A 17,392-nucleotide genomic window follows, 5' to 3' on the forward strand; every position below is an offset into this window, starting at 1 on the left:
AATCAAATTTCTAGCTTTTCATAACACGATTATGCTCTTTAAGCTAAGGAGACGGAAGATTAATGAAAGAGAATGGTCATGAAAGAACTGGTGGAATGAAAATATGAGAAAAAATGAGAATCTCAAGAAAACCCTTGGACATAATGCTGTCCATTACAAAGTCACAGGGCGGGGCCGCGGTGGCTAAGTGGTAGAGTATTCATCTCTAGTTCCATATGGTCCCTGGTTCGATCCCCGCTCGCGCCAAGTAAGCTTTGTGGTGGACAAACATGTGCGTACGTTTTCTCAGGTTTCTACCGTTTCTTCTCGCTTTATTCATTTCACCATTTCATTCATTTCTTATCATCACCATCTCCCTTAGCCTCAGTGCATAATTGTGGGACGTTAAACTAAATGTTTCATTTTATTTTGCAAACTCACATGGGTAGGGATCGAATAGAGCACTCTACCTTGAGCCACCGTGCCGGTGTATGTGGTTAGTGTAGTTATACGGTTATACGGTTAGTGTATGCGCCTTCAGCTTGAGAGACTCGAATTTGATGCCCAAAAGCTCATATGTTTCAAATCTCATCTTAAGCTGTAGGTTCACGCCTCGTATAGCCTTAGTGCTGAAAGATGCTAATCTTCGTTTCCCAATCTATCTACTCCTGTTAAATTCACTGACCAATGCGTATTGTGAAGTTCTAAATTGTTTATTTTTATCTATTTGACCGTCTTTGCACAGAATATTTCCCTTCGAAGCCAACAAAACATCGAAAAATAAATGAAGCAGAAAAAGATCAATATTTAATATGTATCTGAAATATATATATACAGAGTAATAGTAAAACGGCACACAAATTCAGCATTCTTTCATATGACATACGCATTGCTTATTTTAAATTTTGAAAGCCCTCCTTGGGGCGGCGTAGCGTAGTCGAGCGGTGTGCGACGATAGAGCATTACCATGAGCATTGGAGGATCCAGAGGGGTCGTTTGGGAGAGATGAATTTCCTTTTTTGTGATAAATGAAATGCTGATATATACAAAAATACAAATTTTACATAGAAACGGAATATATTACGCAATATTTAAATTTTCCGCAAATAATATAATAAATGGTATATTGTTCTTTTCGTTAGAAGCTTTTGTGTGTTGAACTGTAGCTTTGGTCCTATATAATCTTGCTGCTGAGAACGTATCCAAAAGATTCAGCTTCGGTGACGTTTTCGGCGAGAATCATTTAAGGTTCTACTGCCAGTTCTTCTTCCTTCTTTCTTTATTATTATTATTTTATCAAAAGTGGTAGTATTAACTGTTTAAAGGGTACCCTTAAGTAGAATTTATGTTTCCTATTATTAAATGTAATATTTGACCATGACCACAGTTTGTACTCTCATTAATTTATGACAAGTACATAAATTAATGAGACAGGACAAGAAAACTTTATTTCATATTTTGTCTTGCGGGCAACACTATTACTAATAGTGACACACATGCTAGTAACTGTGATAGAGTAGTGCCTGTCATATATTAAAAGAATTGGATAAGTTTGTGTTATTTTCTCAAGGATTGAAAAATAGTAAAAGTTAATGGTATAGTTACTGTAAAACATTATTTTGACATATATTGCCTATAGCACATATTTATGCTATTAATTGCGCCATCCTTCGGGGAAATCTGTTTGATTTGTAGATATCTGTCGTATAACAAGGAAGAGAGAAGATTTTGACTAAGGAAAATTATTTTGTTTCTTACAGTTGGCAGAGCTGGAGCAGCGGGTGGTGGAGGCGGAAGCTCGGGCGGAGGAAGCAGAGGATAAGGTAAGAAAGATTTAATTGTCTACAAATTAATATTACATTATAATTGAATGTAGTGCGCATTTTATACAAGTTTTCTGTAAAATACGTCAGATTGCTTAATTCTGTAGTTGGCCGGGGAGGCATGGAAACGCAGTTCTGATTGTGAGAAATATTTGTGTATTTTCTGCAAACCATAGGTCCTTTTGGTAGTGGAAGGAAATCAGCGTTACATTTCAGAAATTGAATACTAGAAATGAAAAATGCTGCGGTTTGTTGTGTTTACCTTCAAATATGATCAACTAGTATAATAGACACAAAGATCTATATTTCTATCTAACATCGTGCACCGCCATTTTATTTTATTCTTCTGACATTTATATGTCAGTTTAGCAGTCTCACATCTATTGACCCTATGGTGACAACAAAATCCGCATCGATACTATAATCCAATTCGATATTTTAAAGAGTTATCTGTTGTGAATACATTTTAGCCTATCAGTATGTTAACATAGAAGCAACATCAGATGAAGAAATATGTATGAATCAAATTTGGTTTATTCCTTCTCTGGTTAAATTCTATTTGACTGTTTTATACAAGTCTCAAAAAGCGTCTTAGTAATAACTATAATACATTGAAACAAGTATATAATAAGTAAAAAAAATCGAAACAGGAGTACTAATACCAGAAAGAATACTAAAAAGTAAGGATTTAAAAAAGACATATAAGAGACGTCCAAAACATACGATATTTTGACGAATACTTTAGACTGGCTGCAGACGACTAAGATTTTTCATAGCTTTGCCTGTTCAACTGAAATAAAATCCCCAATATTAAAATTCTACGATTATGCATTGTATGTTTAATGACAGGGATGCTTATGCAAATAAATAAACGAAATAGTGAAATTTATAGAATGAGAGTGTACTGGAGATTTTTGAGGCGGCTCACAGGTAAGATATCATGTATCATGACCATAAGCATAGATGATCCAGGATCGAAGCTGGGATTTCTTGTATTAAAAATGATCATTTGGCACTTAACCAATGTTTCCTTTCTTTCTATTTAAAATATCCGTTATCAGAATACTTTCAGAAAGTATTAATAAGTTTTTGTACTATTTTACTCGTCTTAGTGTCTTACCGTTAGTCTCACTCTCAATGTTGTGGAGGTAAGATTTCAGTTGCCCTACGAGGTAGTTGTATTAAACATTAACTTTAGTATTCCAATTTAAACTTTCATTCATTTGATAATGAATGGATTAGCGTGTCATCTCTTTTTGTGTTGTTATCTTTATTTCGCTGTGAATATAGTATGTAAACTATGCTTTCACTCCATAATTCTTTTATAATACTCTATCGTACGGAAATTTCTCACATTGTACATTTATAAATACTAGCAGACTAATCGCCATTTAATAAATTCCACTCTCTGAGAGGGCTTCACTATGTCACGCGATGTCACATAATACTGGAGAGGAGAAAATTAAAAATTACGAGGAAAGGAAGTTCGTTAACATTCCGACAAGAAACTAAAACCATGTAGTTTGATTGAACGTGGAATGTTTTTTAAACATTATTTGCATTAGTATATCTGGTAATCATATTTTATGCATTATAAAGGAGACATTTTCGAGTTGTTACATGTCACTAGATAACATTCTTCGCCCTTTGCTATGGATTTTTCTAGGTGCGTCGTGTGTTTTGTGTTATACTTTCTCATCAGCTTTTCTCCCCCACTCTCCCTCAGTGATGTTTGTTTTGATTACACAAACGCATAGCTCTAGTTTTCTGATAGTTTGTCAGCGAAAGGGGTTTATGTTTATCTTTCTACAAATATTTCTGGAATTCATTTCGCGAGTTACGTTTTCGTTTATAAAAGGGAAAGGTTGAGTAAAATGTGTCGTGCTGTGTGATCATCCTTCATTTCACCTGCTGGGCAAATGTCAAGTGATATCGGCCACGCACCACCTGCAATACAGGCCGCCAAAGAATGAAAATCTAACCCGTCGTCTCCTTACACTTAGCTTTATAAAAATGTGTGTGTGTGTATGTTCTTAATGGAAATTTATTTAGATATTACACATTAAAAATTGTTTTAAAAAATCAATTACTAAAATTAATACTTGCTAAAAACAGGAAAAACAACCAGAATACTCTAAAAATCATTATGAGGTATGCATGTCCTATGAATACTAAGGTGAATCGCATTGTTGAAAGTGACAATTTTAATCCTCATAATGGTGACATTTTGATGTTATCTACTGCTCTCGAGCTTTTTTGCTATTTATAGGGTAAAAGATAATTGTTTTATGCATACAATAAAAACATCAGTGTGGCCGGCAGCAGTTAATTTAAACATTCCAGAAATCTGTTTAAATTAACAGGTTGTTAGAAAGTATGATTTAATTATGAGAATGTTGGACTTTGAGAATGGATTTGATTGGTGAGATAATCACTGAAACAATACGCTTGCTGATTTCGGAATTAGGAACAACTTTGAAATAAATAAGTGAACGTATGAATACCTAAAATTTATTATATATATACACACACACATATATATATATATATATATATATATATATATATATATATATATATATATATATAGATAGATAGATAGATAGATAGATAGATAGATAGATAGATATAGATATATAATATTAACTGTCCTAAAGGCTGCACAATAAAATAATAATAATGGCAAATATTTTATTATAAAATTTTCATTTTACGTATATACTAGCACAATCAAGAAATACGTACTCGCAAGTGTATTAACCAAATTGAATGAAATATAAGAAACTCTTAAACATTATCCGTTTTTCCTAAAATACGTAATTCATCAACTATATTCTTAATGTGAGTAGTCCGGCAAAGATGGACAAGCCCGTAATCGAACCTGGGAGTTCAATTGATTTTTAGACAAAACAAGTAAATTGTGAAGGGCACCTTAAAATAATACTGAACAAAGAGAAGGTTGAGATGATACAAGTAGATTTCATTAAAGTTAAAAGTACGCGGAAATAATTGTATTCGCAGTAAACTAATAATATATTTTGTCAATAATAATAACCAGAACTGAAGTTAATAATTTCAAAATTGAGTTCCAGATTATGTTCCTAGATATAAATGCCAAGTAATGGTCTGTCTCAAAGGAAATGTTAGTGGGGGGGACACGATGGCTTAGTGGTATAGCCTTATGTACGTGGGATCCTTGGTTCAATCCCTAACCAAATAAGTTTGTGATGGTCATAATGTGTCCGTGGATTTTGTCGAAGTATTACCGTTTCCTCGTACATTCTCATTCCACAATTTTTTCCATCATCATTCACTTGTCTTAATCATCCGTTTTCCTTAGCCTAACGGACATAATCACGGGCGTTAAACTGAAAGATTTCAAAGGTTTAAAAGAAGATCTTATTAGTTATTATTTAGCAAAACGCTGAACAACAAAATTTGGCACCTATTTTTGGATATCGTGGCCAATTTGAGAAAATTCATAATACGGGGACGTGGACACATAGAGAAGGATATTCTCAGTGAAACTAAAAAGTATATGTCGCTCCTTAACAGTAAATACAAAACAGCCATTTTGAGTCACGTGGTGGTCAACCTCTTAGGTACAATATTAATCTCATAACTTCTTTATAAGAATGGAGCCATATTTGCTTGGGAGATATTCTAGGCATTTGCTGTGGATTAGTTTAGTATGAGTGTATTTAAATGAACTATGGTAAGTTCGCTATTGTCTGAGAATAATAATAATAATAATAATAACAATAATAATAATAATAATAATAATAATAATAATAATAATAATAATAATGAACGCTGCTAGTAATAATAATAATAATAATAATAATAATAATAATAATAATAATAATAATAATAAAAGAAGAAGATTCGTAAGTATTAAAAAATATACATATTTGCTCGTATAAAGTACCATTTCCTGATAGTATGTTTCGTTCTTATTTCATGAAAAACTTAAAAAATAAAAAAGTTATATGCATATAATTGTCTCTTACTCTTTTTGGGCTTATTACTATGCTATAAATTAATGCCTCCATTTATCGTTCTAACTTTATGACGATATAACGTATAAATATAACTAGGTTTTTTCACCCATGCTGCCACACACACACACACACACAATTTTCCATGCCTATTACGTTTTGTATGGATAATTCGTTAATATTGTAGTAGTACATGAACAAACATTAAACAGGTACACTGTTTCCCGACGATCGTTATGTCCATTTTGTAATGTTTCGCAATTTAACTCGGGACGCATGTTCAGTAAAACGATGGGAGAGGCGCAAGGGTTTCGAGTTTGGAGGTAGTTTCCCGTGTTTCCAGTTTCGCATTCGTCATAAACTTGGGAAAATTCCTCTACCGGCGCTGGACTAGAGTGATAACATTATTATTTTACTGTCGCTCTGAGCCCATCTTCTGGGTTGGTTTCTCTCCCAAATGATGGGGTTAAAGCTATGAAAAGGGGAGAGGAAGCGGTTCGTGTAGAAGTGAATATGAACTTTTTTTTTTGTAATTCTCTCTTTGCTAGTACAGACCATCGTTAATCAAGGAACCTCCATTCAGAATGTTGAAACACGTTTTCCCTGCATTTAGATATAATGGGACTTAATTGATGTCCATAGGAAAATTAAAAAAAAAAGCCTAGTGACTGAATGCTCAGGTTGCATGGAATATAAAATTCAGAAATCCGTATTATATCAGTTATTCCCGCCATTTTGTTAATATTTGAAGCGTTTTTTTCTTAATTTGCTAAGAGACAAAATGTTTTAGCTGTAAGCAATAGAATGCTGATTACTAGACAAACGGGTATATCAAAAGTCTGAAACTATAAACCAACTCTGTTATGAGTAAAGATGCGAAAAAAATGACAGTTGGAAGAGTTGTTCGAAGTTGGTGGTTTGTAATTTTAAAAAAAATCTACCCGTTTGGGCTCTACACTGGTAATGCGCCCTGTGTTAAATGAAAAAACTAATTCAGCAGGATGTTCCCTTGAGCCTACACCGTACCAACAATATAGCAGTATTAGGAAACAGATTTGAGGTGTTAAAGGTTCTTTTCGCATTATAATTATCATTTTTCCGGGTTCTTACGTTTTGTTTGAACACCCTGCTAAATTGGAAACGTTCTTTCCTGTGTAACACTACCTGGACCTCTTTACATAGCCCATCATTCACATATGAGCATGAAGCTCCTTGTTATACCACGCAACATCTGTACAGTTCCTTTACGGACACAAGTGAAGGACGTCTTGATAAAAATTGGCAAGTGGTATCACAATGAGGAGTCTTTTTTTTCGATTATTTTTTTCAATTTCTCCACTGTTTGTAAGATTTGAGCCTACTTTCTGTTAGAATTTCTAATTCATGTATGATCAGTGTTTTATGTCTTTTTGCATGCAGTATGTAATAAGCAAATACATTACGCACACAATTAATTATAATGTCAGTGATATATGACGTTCATTGGGCAAAACGCTTTTAACAATAAAAATTCATCTTACTAGTTAGACTGGAGAAATGGTTATCTTGTTTTTATTATCATGTGGCCATGAAACAAGCGCCGAAGAGATATACTAACCCCGTATTGTGGTGTTGGGATGTATGTCTCGTAGCATAGGATGTTTTTTAAATTTCAATACTTCCAGTGTTACCCCTAATGTAATAAAGAATTAGCGGCCATTTTTTAAATATTCAATTAGAACTGAACGATCTACACGAAATTTGCAATCGATCAGTGAAAACGGCATCTTCCTAGAAATTATGGTTTCCGAGATATTGTCAAAAGATTTGGCCACAAACATATAAACTTTTCTTGACCACCTACAAACATATAAAATTAGCATTTCAATATATAGGTGCAACACCATACCAGTGTAAAGTCCAAGCGGCTGGTGTAATTGGAAATATTTCACTATTTTAGAATGAAAAGACAACTATTTCCAACAACTTCCTTCTCTCTTTTTCTTTTCATATCTATACTCATAACGGAGTTGACCTATGAGTTCATAGTGGGTCATGTGCTGAACAAACATGTATGAATGGGATTTCTCGGTATTTTCCCGGTACTTTGTTCATTCCACCATTTAGTTTAGTATCTTCTTCTTCTAACCTTTAGCTAGCTTTGGTCGGCTTTTTAGATCGCTGTCATATTTGCTGTGACACCACACTGTACCATATCGTTCTTAACATAATCTCCCCACTTCTTCTTTGGCCGTCCTGGGGCTCGTTTCCCACTCATTTCTGTAGCATTTACTCGATGACCTACGTATTCCAAAAAATTTCCTCTTACATGCCCAAACCATTTCAGTCTACTTTCTTGCAGTTTTTCTACTACTGGTCTCACCTTTACTGTTCTCCGGATCACTTTATTCCTAATGTTGTTTTTCCGCTTCGCTCCACACTTCCACCGCAGCATCTTTATCTCCGCAACATGCAACTTCTATTCCTCTCTCTTCTTCGTCATCCAACATTTCGCTCCTTATAATAAGATAGGTCTCATTACTGTTTTGTAAACTTTTCCTTTAAAGCGTGTTGATACCCTACGGTCACACAACATTCCTGCCGCCGCTTCTCACCATTTTGTGAGAAGCATAATCATGGGGCATTACACCCAACAACAACAAGATGAAATAAGATTAATATACAATTTTAAAAATATTTTGTGGTGGGAAAACTCTCTTAAATTATCATGCTTATCTCAAAATTATGTGATCGGCTAAATATAAACTCTTAAGTATTAATAGTAATATCACCATCATCTGCACAAACTGGCAGTTGTAATACATTTTCCCTCCCGTATTATAAAGAAGTTGTTAAAACTAACCGAACAGAAATTACAAAAAGAACGTACAAGAGAATCTGTGAGTGGTCAAGAAGCGAAACCAAGACAGATTTGTCTGACTTCTAACAAAGCACATTCAATGCTTTTTTCTCTCTTTTGGTTTTCGTTTTGTTGATGCAGTTGACTTTTTTCCGCTTTTGTTAGTACGATCTATCTTAGTCAATACTGCAGTTCCATTGTGTTCATGGAAACCGCCTCTGCGCTTTTTGTCCAATTCTTTTCGTTTTTTGTTTTTTCCTTTGGTTGTGTACTGTAGGGATAAAGTGAGTGATGGTTTAGAGCTATCCTGTCTGTTCATGAAAGCAATTTTCGACGTTATTTTGTTTTTTCGTTTGTTTCTTATCCCCACTGCACATTACTTCAAATCGCTGCATTGACTTGAAACTGAAGTTAACAATAATGGAAACTAAACATTGGGAGTATAAAATAATACCTTAAAATACTGTTGAATGCGACGGTAATTTAATAAGTGAAGTAACGAGATTTCTCATTGCGCAAATATAAATTTATATATGTGTGATAACCAATGGTATAGGATTACGCATTATCTACAAACTTGTTTAATCGTAGGTTCTAACGGTATACCAAAGTCACCTGTGCCAAACTAGAAATCAGTGGAGACGGCTGAAACCAAGGCCTGACGTTATTGAATTAGGTACACCATCCTCGCACCTGATTTTATAAAAGAATATTAGTGCAGTACTCATAAGTCTCAGTTAGTTGGGAGGAATTTCTTTTTGTAATATAATGTAGTACCTTTTACATCAAGAGATCTGATGGCATTACACAATTCAAATACAGTAGACTATCGGCTATTCTGCTCGTGACTATCTGGTTTAGTTTTATTTAAAATCTCCGTAATATAATAAGGAATAGTTTTTAACGATACTCGACTTTTTTAACGCCTTCATAAAAACGCGACTTTTTCAAAGAGAATCAGTCGTCTATCAAGAACTTTTACAAAAAATAACAACTTTTACTTAGATTTATTTTTTATTTTATAAAAGGTTTGACTTTTACTTAGACGTGTCTTTTCACATTTATGTATTCATTTATCAAGGATCCGTAAAATTAGTTTAATTCATTTTTTTAACATTAGCCCTACGTTTTATGTGAATGTTGTATTTGTTTAAAATTATATGTATGCACAGTGTACGTAATTCTATGTTTCCTGTAATTAAGTACGTAGGCATTTAAAAAATTATCGTAAAAAATGTTTACAAAATGTTCTTATTCTTGTGTTTTTTTAATAATAAATTTTAAAGCGTACAGAACATTAAATAACAAACATTTATAAAGTAGCATAAATGCATAAGAGGTCACAAAACACCAATAAGATCTGGTTTTGATATAAATAGTGTTTGTTTTAGTGCTATGAGTGGGGCAGGAAGTGAATATTATGGAACTCCGGCGTTTTTGTTTCCCGACCTGCCCTTCCGCAACGTTAAGCCAGATACTGGATAGTCTACTATATTTATCATCTATCAAGATTTGCTCATTGTGATCGTATGATAAGCATACACGCCTTCGGCAGGGTGAGTTCATATGGTTCGGATTCCGAGTGGGACCTCATATGGTTTGGATCTCAGTCAAGCCATAAGTCTATAGTGTCAGTGCTAAAAACAACGTTGAAATACAAACGAACCGCTTTTCCATACGCGCCGTCATCTTCCAAATTGATGTTGGAATAGTGACTGCCATAATGTCCCATCGAATGGACACCCGACAAAGCAGAGTTTAGCCTATTCTTGGAAGGCAGGATATTATAATGATGCAGGAAGTATTACACACTTGTGAAGTTTTGTTACCTTATTAAACTTGATTTCGTATAATGACGATCTAACACTGCTGATTTAGATATTTCTTTACACATGTCACTACATTGCATAGACTTCTTTCGAAATAATGCTGATGGTCAAGAAGTACTATAATAAGTAATTTATCTTTCCTTAACTTGTAGCTATAAAATTGTAATTTCCCTTAAGATTACCACTGTGAGCCGCCACTGGTAACCGTTGGACGTTAAACTAAAAATTTTCATTTGTGTAGAAGAGGAAGGGAACAGGAGCTGTCGTATCTCAAGCCAGAAAAACATAATAGTAGTAATCACTATTTTTGGCATTAGCACTATTTCTTGCGGAGTTAACAGTGCGTCAATTGCAAGTGAACAAAGGTCGCACAGGACCAAGACCACAATCAAACTATGAGGATTCTAGAAAGAAAAGCAAAACGGTAATACAATGTTCTCCCATTTCTTGTGTGTCCTTTTATCGGAAAACCATAAAGTGCGGACACCAGTTTTTGCAATATTCAGGCAGAAACTGTAACAACGCAACCCTCAAAAAACAAAACGTTTCTACATTCCTGCTTTTCTTATTCGAATTCCAAACCATTGTGCACCAATGGCTGGATGTTGTCGTAGGGAGGTTTCACAGAAGAAAATCTATATGCAGTGGTATAGAACCTGCTTTCATTACACTATAAAGATACAACAGGTTGAGAAATAAAGACAAAACATGGGAATCAATAGAACGAACGCCTTTTATTGACGAAGTATTTTTACATGTTGGCTATTTTGTCAGCAAACGTTGTAAGAAGTTTTAAGTTCAGTTCGTTCGTCATTTCTCTTTATCATTTTGTTGCAGAATATTTAATACCAACTCAAATTGATCTAGTCATTTTATTTCCTTATTACCTGTACGTTTCTAAATTTCTATTCTGTTTAATTTTTACTTAATCTTTTTGATAATTCTACAGTATTATTAGATTTTAACCCAAAAAGGTCCGAAGATGAGACATACCAATCAACAGATATCATTGAGCTGAATAGAATAACATATGTCAGTATAACAACTCAAGCCTAATTTACGACAAAACAGAGAAAAACAATTTTTAACCACCTTCAAAAAAGGAGGTTCTCAGTTTTACCTGTATGTACGTATGTTTCTATGTATGTATGGCTGCACGTGATTATCTCGAGAACCGTTTTTCGTATTTCGATGCGGTTTTCACTGATCGAATAAGTTATTCTCAAGGAAGATTTACGCATACTTAAAAATAGAAAAAAAGTAACAATTAATTAATTATTCTTTTTAAAAAATCAAAGAATTCCTGCAACGTCCGAGAAAAACATCGAAAATATCATGCAACCAGAAATTCAATAAGGTAATGCGGGTTGCATAAAGTAGGGTAGCAAAACACTTTTCAGCCAGTTTTCTCCGAATGCTTTGACAATGATAGTGGATGTTTAGGACATTGGTAATGTCATGTGTGTTTACATGCCAGTCTTGTTAAACCTTTTGTCAGAATATCATGCAGTTTTTTTTTCTGAAATTGGTCACCCACTGCGAGAAACATCTTGAAAATCGAAACATCTAGAACGAAATCGGCTAGTTTACTGATTTTTGTCTCTTGTGCTTCCTGTTTGGAGTCCCTGATTTTCCGCAGCCTAATAAATCAACCCTATAGGGAGTCACGATGGCCATTCGTACAGGCTTACAACTGGTCTCAAGAGTCGCAGATTTGATCACAGGCCCGAATGATATTCAGGGAGAGATTCAAATATGGAGACAAAGAGGGGTACATTCACGTATGCAAGATTAGAATTGGAAAAACAAATGATCGGACAGCGTACATATTCTGAGGAAAGTTGTGACTCTCTGAAGCATAATAAGAATAATCACATCCGCAGTTGTCGAATTAAGATGGCGAACTCTCTCTCTCTTTTTTTTTTTTTTTAAGCATCAAATGATTGGGCAATGAAAGAAAGATCGTAAGAAATTGAAGAATTTTAAAATAACAGCTTTTGGAGACGGTTTTCCAACCAAGAACTTTTCGGTTATGATGCCAGGACGTTAACCACTCACGTGTGGAAAATACTACTTAACAAACCATATTCTTTTCGGATATGTAGAGAATGCCAACACTTTTGAGGCATGAAATTTTGAAATATACTCTTACTTCTATTAGGAGCGGTTATTTATTAAAATACTCAAACAGGCGTTGCAATGTATCAAAAAAAAAAAATAGAAAACAATGTTTATGTTACATAGTAAGCAAGAAAATTCAGCGTCTGAAGTTCTACAAGGTCACACAAGTAAACGTTCTCACTCAACACCTAATCGGGGATCTAGACATGGTATAAATACATATTCGTGAGGTACTAATCTAGATTAGTAAAAGTATGAAATCTTATAAAAGTGTATAGAGTTAAAAGAATATAAAGTTAACATTGTAATCCACAGACAATCTTATTTACACGTTAATCTCGACCTTCTACAAGCTCTCTTTGCTGGTCTAGTGGCTAGTGCATGTATCTTTGGTGCACGTGGTCTCGACTTCGATTGCCGGTGCAAACTTTTTATTTCGCAATTATTCACTTTTACTAACATTTGTCTCCCTTAGCGTATAAGGAATGATCGTGGGAAGTAAAACTAAAAATTTTTATTTCTCGAACTTCTACTGTATGTTCGACTGAGAATGTTTGATTCTTATGCTTCATAGAAATCACAATTTTCCTCAGAATGTGAATGTTGTCCGATAATTTGTTTCTCCAATTCTAACCATGCATATGAATGTATTCGTGTCTGCCCCCACATTTGAATCTCTCTCTCTCTCTCTCTCTCTCTCTCTCTCTCTCTCAGTGTTGTCTGCCATGAACTCATATGGCCTGGGATCAAATCTCGGACTCTTGTTACCGGATGTAAGCGCTCTATCAATGGGCAATCATGACTCCCTATAGGTTTGTTGTTAATACGCTACGGATATTTAAGCACTTCAAACAGGAAACATAGAGAAAAAATAGTAAAACAAGAACTAGAAGTAGGCATATAAAATAGCCAAAATAAACATAACATACAAAGTGTTCAAGAATGACGTATATGAACATTTGCATGTAGTAACTGAGAAAGGAAGGAAATTAACCATTGAAGAGCACTCATTTCCTTTAGTAATTTGTAAGTAAATGAATCCAGGCGAATTTATTTATGAGTGGAAGAAGTATATCACGTCACAGTAGCAATGAGATGATGACGATGACTGTTTTAGACAATTTGCATCTTTACCGAAATAAAATTATAAAATTGTAGCGCAATTTTATGGAAGGTTCACTCATGTTCACGCAAAATATCTTACGTCTGATTCTAAGAATTTCAACACTTTGCTCATCTACCAGCCTCAACTATCAGCTGTTAAATGATGTTAATCCGGACTCGCTGCAACTGATATACCTTGTGATTTGGAACACTAACGTTATCTCATGTGCAAAAGGCTAATTACATTTTAGACTATGTGATATTTTATTGCATTTTTCCTAATGTTATGATCTGTTCTCAAGGAATTACCTACAGTACAATTAAAAGAAGATTTTTTTAAATTTGATAATTAATTATTACGTATTTCTTCACGTGTGTTTCGTACGGAGACCCACTTTATAGACAAGTTTATCCTATCTGTAGTTTGGGTATCTAACCAAACTACTAGGCAATAGAAAAATAAAAACATAAAAAATTAGAAGAAAAATAACTGACTTCAAAAACACATTAAAAAGCAGAAAATAAAAACTTTTTAAAAGAAAAGCAATAAACTTCAGAAAAAGCACTAAAAAGCAAAACTAAAAGCTTTTTGAAAAGATATGAACCAACTTTAAAAAATGCACTAAATGGCAAAACATATAAAAGGGCTAAAAAGAAAGCCAAACATATTAATGACTGATAAAATTACCATCGAAATAATTTTATATTAGGCAATAATTTGTTCGGCTTGGCATAAAAATTTTAATAGGTAGTAGTAATAAATTTATTTTCTGCTTTCAAGCGCTTGATTATTATTATTATCGTCTGCTTTGTAGCGCTTTTATTACTTTAGTGTCCTTTTGTGAAGTTGGTCCATATTTTTTTGAAAGAAAAGTTTGTAAATATAAAAATTGGCACTGTAGACAATACTAATAATAAAGTACTCGTTACTCATATCAAACTTTTCATTATAACACTAGCAAGATTATTGTATAGAGTATGGTTAACGAGATATAGCCCAAAATTATAATTGATTAATGAGATATAGCCCAAAATTGTGATTGGTTAATGAAATATAGCCCAAAATTGTGATTGGTTAATGAGATAGAGCCCAAAATTGTGATTGGTTAATGAGATATAGCCCAAAATTATGATTGGTTAATGAAATATAGCCCAAACTTATGATTGGTTGATGAGATATAGCCAAAAATTATGATCGGTTAATGAAATATAGCCCAAAATTATGATTGGTTAATGACATAGCCCAAAATTATGATTAACTCTTAAACTTTAATTTTCTGCATCTCATATATTGTCCAAAATTAAGATATATCAATCCATAGATCACATCGAGCTGAAGAAGATGACAAGCTTGCAGGTAAATTCTGATGCGTAGTTTTGGAGAAAAGCAAGAAATACTAATTCTTATGACGATAAAATGTGTGTCGTTCTTTTGGAATTTATTCTGATGTTTATTTATGCACTTTATACGTATATATGAAATCTATTGTTTGATTTATCCTAGCAGTAACACACGTAATCTGAAGAGTTGTGCACATAATTGTAACAATGGCGTACTAACTATTTGTAAGGTCAAGTAAAAAATGTAATCTTTAAGTTTCACGTCCCAGCCTTATGCTGGCTAGGCTAAAGAAGACAGTGACGATAAGAATGAATGAGATTGTGGAATGAAGAAAGTGGGAGGAAATGGGAGAACGCGGAGAAAAACCACGCACGCGGTGTTTTTCCACACAAAGCTCACTTGGTGCGAGCTGTAATCGAACCAAGGACACAATGCACCAGAAGTGAACGTTCTACCACTGAGTCACCGCAGTCCCCGGAAATGTGAAGTAGTTTCAACTAACTTATAATAATGAATTATAATTTTAAGCTTTTCTTTCTTCAGATTAGAACAAATCAATGACTTCCCAAAAAAGAAAAAAAAGTAAATCACTGGTGAAAGTTAGATTATTAGGTACGCTTTGTGTTATAATCACAAGCGATTGGTTCGTAATTTAAATACAAATAATCATATACATTTACTGTAAGTCATTGCCATTATTCATTTATTTGTACGAAAGTGGAATGGTGATAGTATTTACTTGAGATTTAATTATTTCAAAGGTTTTGTTACAAACAACCGTACGATTTTCAATCAGTCTAGTACTTCAGCAAAGTGGAAAAAAGGACACAATATATATTGCACTGACCACATCTCTACTTAGATATTATCTATGTAAGCAGAGTATCCCAATCACTGGACAAAGAAAATTAACCACATGATGTGTTTAGACATTGCATATTTTTAGATTTTGTTTCTGCGCTGAAATTAAAAAAAATCTTTAGGTATATTATTATTATTATTATTATTATTATTATTATTATTATTATTATTATTATTATTATTATCTATGTAAATAAATGTAAAAATCAGATGAGTTCGAGCGATACTTATTTAGATAATTCTGACTGAAGTTTTCTCAGTTTCTCTGTAGGCATACTAACTAGTTCTATGATACTATCTTATTTGTTATTGGAAGAAAGTAGTTCTTTCATAGCAAATCTATAACAAGTAATATGTACGATAATAATAATAAGAATACAGTAATTGTACATGTAGCTCAGAAATCAGTGTTAAAAATTACTAAAGATACGCTGATATTACTAGTATAAATAATAATGTTTGTTATTCGTTTACGTATGTATATAAAATGAACTTCATATATCATATTAACATATATTTTATACAATAAGACAAGTCGTGGTTACACAACGACACCATTCCAGTCGGCTGAGGATGCTAAACGTGAAATTTGAGCTGGTATTTAGGTTTCAGTTGCCATAATAACAAGTAGTTATCCAAAACCCCTTGGCAACATAAGCACCCAGAAAGAGCTCTCTAGTGCCATATTCAGAGGCATCTTCTAGTCGTGTCCTTTTGTATCGGCTTAGTCGAATAGTGTTGGATTCTTTATCTTCCCTCGAAGGAAGAAAAGGTTGAGCAAAGAGCGCAAGGAGAGGACTGAAGACTGCTCCCTCGCTTTACGAACGACGCATATTTCCTTGGCTTATGGCACTAAGCATGCCTTAAATACCTGCGTTATATTGCAGGTTAATTAAAAGAAGGATTTACACTGCCTTTTGGGGTAGTAGAAAAGAGGGCGGGAAAGCTCATTTCGCAGGATGCAGCTGAACAAGATGGCGTTCAGCTAAAATTCAAAAGGTAAATATTCTTGCAACCTTCTTTATTACAACATTACTGATTACTTTGTTCTAATGATGGAGAAAATCCTCTCCAAATGCTGTTTGTTCCATTTTATGTTCTAGTTTATTCTTGATTATGACTTCTCAGTTTCTTTCCTTCTTTATATTAATATATGCAAAACGCGTGCAAGGACAAGTTTGTTCTTACATCTTCCTTGGGTGAGGGCGACTAGATAGAGTGTGTCGAGTATTAAAATTAACTTCTGTTATTAAACATTGTTGCCATTACTTGTTCTTTTCTTTCCTTTCCTTTTAAAAAAATATTGCTTTAAAAGACTTCTCAAACTGCATGATCTTAGCTAGTTTTAATTCTAAGGATTCCTTATATTAAGTATCCCTTGAAAGTAAGTGCTATGTCCTAGAGATAGAGCTTGAAACGGAAATACTAACGTAATGATTTGTTTTTTAAACATTCGTCTATTTGAGTTACTAAAGTAGTGTTGAAGAAAATAAAGA

The 17,392-nt window shown here is 33.7% G+C and overlaps 1 protein-coding gene across 5 annotated transcripts in view; it reads left to right on the forward strand.

Annotated features, from left to right (window-relative positions):
- LOC145660567 (uncharacterized protein CG43867-like) overlaps positions 1–17,392 on the forward strand; it is a 714,987-nt gene that overhangs the window by 276,814 nt on the left and 420,781 nt on the right. For all 5 annotated transcript variants that reach the window (XM_081725794.1, XM_081725789.1, XM_081725790.1 and 2 more), the window contains exon 2: positions 1,740–1,802. In XM_081725794.1, coding sequence (XP_081581920.1) covers positions 1,740–1,802 — 63 coding nt within the window. The remainder of the gene's footprint in view (positions 1–1,739; positions 1,803–17,392) is intronic.

Source organism: Thermobia domestica, chromosome 9, assembly GCF_964235325.1.
Source record: "Thermobia domestica chromosome 9, izTheDome1.hap1.1, whole genome shotgun sequence".
Classification (NCBI taxonomy): Eukaryota; Metazoa; Arthropoda; class Insecta; order Zygentoma; family Lepismatidae; genus Thermobia; species Thermobia domestica.